This window comes from Stegostoma tigrinum, chromosome 10 (assembly GCF_030684315.1).
Source record: "Stegostoma tigrinum isolate sSteTig4 chromosome 10, sSteTig4.hap1, whole genome shotgun sequence".
Classification (NCBI taxonomy): Eukaryota; Metazoa; Chordata; class Chondrichthyes; order Orectolobiformes; family Stegostomatidae; genus Stegostoma; species Stegostoma tigrinum.
Genome location: NC_081363.1, coordinates 43,019,633 through 43,026,775, shown reverse-complemented (window position 1 = coordinate 43,026,775; position 7,143 = coordinate 43,019,633). Strand labels below are relative to the sequence as shown.

Below are 7,143 nucleotides of genomic sequence, written 5' to 3'. Positions count from 1 at the left end.
CATGGGATAAGAAATGGTCATTAATAAATAGTTCTAGCATTTACATAACTTGAACTGAATTTTTTGATAATAAAGGTGATTACCATCCTTCAATGGATGTCAGGTACACAATGTAGGATCAACAAAAAAGCAGTTTGGCATATAAACATGCAAATAAAAAAGAGCACTAAATTTGATGATACGTTGATGATAAGCACTAAATTTGATGAAATGGCTATCGCTTGTACAACTCCTGAAGAGACCTCTAACAAAATTGCTACAAAATTGCTACAATAACTGGGAAAAACTAGAAGAATGACAATTAGACAGCAAACCGAAATAATTTTGATGCAGCTCCAAAAGTAATTTTATAAATTGTGTTCTCTCAAAAAACCCAAAAACTAATTGCATGCATGTGAATGTAGCAAATTAGCTTCCAAATGGACTTTAAAAGGAATACAAACAATAGGTGTCCTGTTAGCACTATTATTACGGTAAGTGGAGGAGCATTGCCATATCACTCACAAGCATGGAAGCACATTTAACTATTACAGATGTTTCACACATGCAAAACAAGAAGGCTTATTAATAGTGAAACAGCCTATGGTTATGCTATAGAGATTTTAAAAAAAAAACACCAAAAGATTGAGAAACAAACTCATAACCCTGAAACTTAAATTTTTATGATGAATTATCCAGCAAGACATTGAATAAAATGAATTTAAAACTGTATAAGATCACAATGGGGGTTTGAGAACTTCAACTGTTCATCTGTAACATCCTACATTCAATGTAATTAGCTTACTTTCCATAATTAAAAAGAAACACACACAGGTCAATGTCAGTTCTTTTAATAGGAGTTGTTCAATTTTCTGAACAAGTTGCAATCGTGCACTAGGTATTCAATCCATTGAATGAGGTAAGATATAAAGGCACGTCTTCACAAAATATACAGGCATTTAGACTTTGCCATGAGCAAAAACAAGTTAGGAATCTCAATATACTTAAATTTTTTAAAAAATTTTGCTAAAACTAAGAACCTAGTCACGATTGTCACAGTTTTACAACACAAACAGGGCAAAAAATTAAAAAACATCTTGCTGTTTAAGCGCTACAGGTTTAATGAAAAAAACCTTCACTTTCTGATTGTCTTCTATAGACCATACAGAACACTATTGTTAAAATTCAGACCAGGAAACATTTTATTATAAAAAAAAGCAATAAAAGTTTTGTTAAAAAAAAATTAGACTTCATTCTAAGGGCTCTGCTACATTCTTACTATAAAACTCTCCATTAATAAATTTCAAGGATAGGAATTATACACAGCAAATTCGTAAAGACCACAAAAAGCTATAAATAAGTGTTTTTTCTGTTTGTGTATACAAAACATTTTACATACCTTACCTGTTATATGTTAGATGACTAGTCTCCAGTTTTTTAAAAATTTTCCTTGAAGTTGCTTATTAAGCAGTTACGGTAAATTGAATTTAACAAAACCCCAAGAAAACCCAGAGTGCAACATAAATATTTTCCAAGTGTGCAATACAACTTTTAAAATATACATTAAACAAGTGGTTTTGATCTTAAAATTTTCAAAGAAATTGAATTTCACATTTTACTTCTTAGCCATTTTTGTTCCAGTATGGATCAGTAATACCCAACAATGATCAGGGAACTCATTACTGAAAAAAATTCCCCATTAACAATAATAAAACACCATAATTCTTCAAAGAACACACATTTATACAGTTAAATAAGAAAACGCAATAAAATCAGTAGTAATTTGTTATTTTTTGAATCTTTTGACATAGAACTCAAATTTTCATATAATTGCCCATTTGTGGCATCAAAATAAACTTTTATACTAGAAGAAAATTAAAGTTCTATGAAACAGTTCAAACTTTAATTTTCTAAATTCAGCCTTGAACAACAGAAAATTCACTACACCCCAAACGATCAAAACGCTATAAATACAGTATCAAGTTTCATCAGGAGAAAGAAATAACATTTAGTAGTTGTTCTTAGTGCTATATTCCAATCACAGCAAACAACAAAATTCATAACTGAATTTCTCCAGAAGTTAAGACCACATATTCAACATTCATAGGTTAAAGCTGCAGTACTGCATTTCAAAACAGTTAATTTACCTCTCATTCAGAATGGTATTGGGTCACGTTGCTAGGTGAAATGTCATACCATCAAGTGTATCTATGTACAGCAAAAACTATTTCTGAAGGAGTAAGAGTGTTTGCTTAGACATTAACAGACCAAACAAACAATTTAACATTCACCAGCATCAGCATTATTGTGCCAGCGAATTCTTAAACTGTAAAATTCAGGATACTCGATTAATCAGTTGCTTATTGATTTTTAAATAATGGTTACTATTTTGATGACTCAGTAACGATTCAGCAGGAATTTTCATTTAAAGCGAACCCCCTGCAAGGTGCCATATTTGTGCAATGTCAAATCCAGGGCTGGTCAGGAAGAGGGGAAACATAGTAAAAGCCAACTTTAGGAACCGAGATCATTAAAATCTTTCAGACTGAAAAGAAATGGGACACTCCCCTAGTGAATACATTTGGATCTTCTTGAAATGAGAAGAAAATGGTTCAAATTTTACAACATTGTTTCCTATGAAATACTGCAACTTCAACAGATTTTTAAAAAATATTGAAAGCAGATTTCTTTTCTCACATTTTATGCAAGAAAGTAATGCAGTGGAATTTTTCTTTACACTTGTAGCCTAAACCGTGCAAGGTTTCCAGATATGAATATTAACTTTAAGATATTCAAATTTGATGCTAAGTATTATCTAACAGCAATATTCTTTACAAGACCACAGTGGAATTTGCGTATGTGCCTGTACAGGTCACCCGACTGAGTAAATCGTCTTTCACACCATTTGCAGGCATGTGGTTTCTCCCTGGTGTGCACAACTGTGTGACGGCTGAGATTATGAGAGTACTGAAAGCTCTTTCCACATTGACCGCAGGTGTAGGGCTTTTCACCCGAGTGAGTTCGTTCATGACGTTTTAGTGTGTACATGCAGGAAAAGGTTTTCCCACACTGTGAGCATGTGGGCATGGAGCCATCAGGAGGCATTTTGGCTCGAGGGCCATCTTTTTCCTTGAAGTGAGTGCTCAGGTGGAGCTGAAGAACATGTGGGCTTGGGAAGCCTTTGCTGCAGAGAGGACAGATAAAAATGTGTCCTGTTGACATTACCATCGTTTTGCTTGAAATATCAGATGACGGCACATCATCCTCACTCCCATCCCTTTCATGCTCTCCTCCTGCAGTATGCGTCACACCATTCCCTGAAAATACAGGGCCAAATCCTGTCAGCATACTACTGGCAGAATTCCCACTCTGACTTGCTGGATCCATTTCTTCACTGTCCTCTTGGTCTGACAGCAAATCTTGTTGATCTCCAACAAGTGGCACGGTGCCCTGCTGCTGGCTGTTGGAGGCCAGCTGTCCAGAAACATAGGAGGAATAAAATAAATCTCTTGCAGACACAGGCTTGAAAGACAGATCTAGAGCACAGTCCACATCAGCTGGGGCCTTGATATGGTCAATAGCTGTCTGAGACATAGGTTCTGTGGAACTACTGACGCTGGACTTTGTTTTTCCAGCTGCTGCATTGTGTAATTCTGGTTCTGCAGATACAGGATTGATACCTACAAGGTCAGAAAAGCCTCCACAATGTCCATTAACCTTTTCACTGCTTGTGGGTTTATTATCTGCAACAGTACAACTTTTCTTGATTTGTGTGTCACAATGTGCTATTGGCTCATCGTTTTCTGAAGAGCTCTCTTCTTTCACAGATCCAAGTGCATTACCATTCATTCTATCATCTGCGCATTGTTCTTTATCTTTCAATCTTCCTTTACAAACTTTCACAATATTGTACATGTGAAGGTAGCTGGCTGCAGCTAACACATCTTCCACTGGTAGACTATTAAACTGAAGTTTTCCCTCATACATGAATTCAAGAAGCAGGCCAAAGGCAGGAGCTGTGACAATGTCACTGTTCAAATGCACAATGTCTCTTTTGTCCAGCTGGTCCCTGTAGAATAGATGGAAGTACATGCTGCATGAAGCAAGCACTGCGCGATGGGCTCTAAACTGAACGTCTCCAACTAGAACAGTACAATCACAGAGAAAGCCCTGGTGACGCTGCTGACTCAGGCACTGCAGCAACTGCCGGCTATGGTCTGGAAACTCCATTCTTCCTTCATAACCTGCTGAAGCACGAAAATGAAACAGAAATTACAACACAAGAAATGCATTCAATTGAAACTGCGCTATTAATACTTTAAGACAGTCGAAAATTTGCAAAAGAGAGTAATAAACATAACGATTGCGCGGATTTGTAACGTGCACCTAGGGTTCGTGCAGATGGCATCTGAAACACGACAGCTGTCAGAGAAAATGTTATCAATTAGGGAAATTAAGTAACGATCATTTAAAGCAATTAAGTTTTCCGAGTAATCACCAAACTTTGGCACTTCAACATGACAAAAGAGCGTTCATTCAGTGATCACTCGCATGGCGAGCAAACAACTGTTTACTGTTAATACCTTGACCACAGACAAATCGAATAAAACTAAAAATTCTCACGCCCCCTTTTGGTTCACTCCTCCCTTAAAAGCGTCAAATACCCTGAAAGCTTTTCTTCAAACGCCGCCATCACCACCACGACCACCCCCTTACCGAAACCCACCCGAATAAAATCGGTTGGAAATCCGAAATGGACTCTGAGGAAAAGTGGCCTCGAAGCAAAAAGGAGGAAAGAGAGAGAGAGAGAACTGGGTTTACTAACTCCAGGAACAAGCTGGAGAGTCAGCTGCTCTGACATCACTGGCAATGGAAATGCTACCTCCAGCTGTGCTCCTTTAATGCCATATGTTCCTTTAACTCCAGTTCGCAGCCAACGACCAGAGGGGGAGGGATAGTGAAGAGAGTTCACTGCTGTTCCAACTTTACATCCTTCTCCTGCTCCGGCCCTTTTCCTCCGTGTATTTTTTTTTAAATGTTGGTTCGCTGCCGTCCTTGTTGTTTTTGCAAACACAGCACCCAACTTTCTCAAGTTAAAACGTCCTGGAAAATTACAAAAGTGCGAGCGAACTCTTGATACTTCGGCCTAGGGGGGCGGTAGTGATTAAACCAGTGTGAGAGAGAGAGAGAGAGAAAGAGGAAAGGAGGGGTGCAAAAGAAACAACACGTACGGGCATAACTCGTTACAAAACAAAAAGCAAAGCCGCCCCCCGGGTGCACGGACACAAACTTGGGAGCTGGGTAGGACAGGAGCAGCGGCGGCGCCTGGCTGTCTCTGCGCGTGGCCGTGGTCCGGAGCGCGTGCTGAATCACCCCCCCATGCCCCATGCCCCATGCCCCCAGGTGCGGATGCACTTACCTGGGCAGAGCGAGCGGTGCAGCTGTCGGCTCCGGGACGAGGTCTCATGAGGCCAGTGTCTGCGCAGCCACCGTGTGGTCCCCTTCATCTGCGGCGGCCCAGATGTTAGTGGCCGCGCAGCCAACTGTTGGTGAGTGCGGGACTCGTCTGGGAGCCCGCTCTCGCGATACTTACCTATTGAGCAGCGCTGCTGTTAGGTCAAGCTAGTGCATTCCCTACCTCCCTCCTAACCAACACTCCGGACTGTTTACTCACTCCGCTCTACCTGCTTTCCACAGCCACCCAGCCATCTCACTACATACAGTTAGTGTTCCCCCCTCTTTAATTAAAAACCCACCTCCGTTCAATTTTTGCACTCGCACCCCGACAGAGCTGCACGTCAGTTTATGACTGGAGCGTGAAAAAGATTACTGCAGATGCTGGAATTAAAACAAAATGTTGCAGATCACAGCGGGTCGGGTTGAAGGTTATGTTCCGTGCAGTGGATACTTATTTATTTGTGTATCATCTTCCACCCCCCCCCCCATCATCTTTTCTAACTCTTGCCGCACCCCCCTTCCGCTCAGCGCATGATGTGTGCCACTATTAAAAGAAAAGTTAGGAAGTTCTCCCAGTTCCCCTGGTCAATATTTGTCCTCACCCAAGTCTATCCAAAACAAATGCCGTTTGTGATGTGTAAAGTAACTCTTGTGTTTACCTACATAGCAACAGTCGCCGTACCTCAGAAGGAATGCTGCAAAACACTTTAGGGAGTTTCCAATAAAATATGAATACAGGTCTTTCCCTCGTTTTTGCCAATATTATTCAGGAATTGACTACATAAACACAAGAGGATAATGCTCAATGATTGCTTTTAATGGTTACATCCCACTTTTCTTGGCATTTACAGTTTTCCACTGCCCCTTTCCCATTGCTGCAATGCCACTCTTTCTCACTCAGGGGATTTGCTCATTGCTCAATGAAAGGTCCATGGCACTATTTAAAGAAAAACATAATGTTCTCCCAGGTTCCTGTCCAATATTTATTCTCACCCAACTCTATCCATATAAATGCTATTTGTGGAATCTTGCAAAGTGTAAAACAAATCTAATGTTTGCATCCATAGCAATAGCCAATGCATCCCAAATGTGGACATGAAAAGCTTAAACTTAAGATGAAATCAAAACTGACATCTTTTCACTCCATGTATGACACCCATGACAGGAATACTTTAATAAATGATCCTTAATAGGTTTAGTAACAAAAGACTATCATGACATCCTCACTTTAATAGTTTATTCAAACTTAATCATCAATCAATTTAAACATTGAAGAAAAGTGATTTGGTTCAGGGCAGGAAGATCAGTCATGATTTTACGGAGTTTGGCAGCAGGTTAAATGGCTATATTATCTATTTCTACTGCTTTTTCTTCTGTGCTTACATTCTTAAATACACGATGAACACAAAGAACATTTTAACATTGTGGATTTATTCCAATTTAAAAGCAGTGCTGCCATTAGATTTGTTCAACAACGACAGTATTTTCTTCTTGGGCTTCAGGATCCCTGCTGTAATGGAAGTCATAAACTTACACCGTGGGGAAAAGTCAGTCATCTGTGATTTTTCATTTAATAGCTAGAGGGTGGACTCACTATGCAAACTAAGGCAATTGTTGGTGGTCTGTTGAACCCAAAGAGCAAAGAGGATGCCTGCCAGCATGAAAAGCAGCAGCAGCTGGATCCATGGTGGACAAGTGAGGGAGATG

At 39.7% G+C, this 7,143-nt stretch overlaps 1 protein-coding gene across 8 annotated transcripts; it reads right to left on the bottom strand.

Annotated features, from left to right (window-relative positions):
* Positions 1-814: 814 nt before the first annotated feature.
* Positions 815-5,797, bottom strand: zbtb42 (zinc finger and BTB domain containing 42). Of its 8 annotated transcripts, none has more exons than XM_048537785.2 (2): positions 5,399-5,797; positions 815-4,226 (listed from the first exon to the last, which is right to left on the bottom strand). In XM_048537785.2, the coding sequence occupies exons 1-2, from the start codon at positions 5,484-5,486 to the stop codon at positions 2,791-2,793; spliced, it is 1,524 nt and encodes a 507-aa protein (XP_048393742.1). In that variant the 5' UTR covers positions 5,487-5,797; the 3' UTR covers positions 815-2,790. The 8 variants fall into 8 exon arrangements, with proteins under 8 accessions (XP_048393742.1, XP_048393743.1, XP_048393748.1 ...); XM_048537786.2 differs by having other exon boundaries at positions 815-4,223; XM_048537791.2 differs by lacking the exon at positions 5,399-5,797 and adding an exon at positions 4,805-5,108 and having other exon boundaries at positions 815-4,223.
* Positions 5,798-7,143: the final 1,346 nt, after the last annotated feature.

What these genes read in the sequence shown, in the direction of transcription:
- zbtb42 (XM_048537785.2), bottom strand. Translation starts at nt 5,486, where the DNA reads ATGAAGGGGACCACACGGTGGCTGCGCAGACACTGGCCTCATGAGACC. An exon ending in GCACCGCTCGCTCTGCCCAG is followed by an intron (nt 4,227 to 5,398) that starts GTAAGTGCATCC and finishes TTCGTGCTTCAG; the next exon opens with CAGGTTATGAAGGAAGAATG.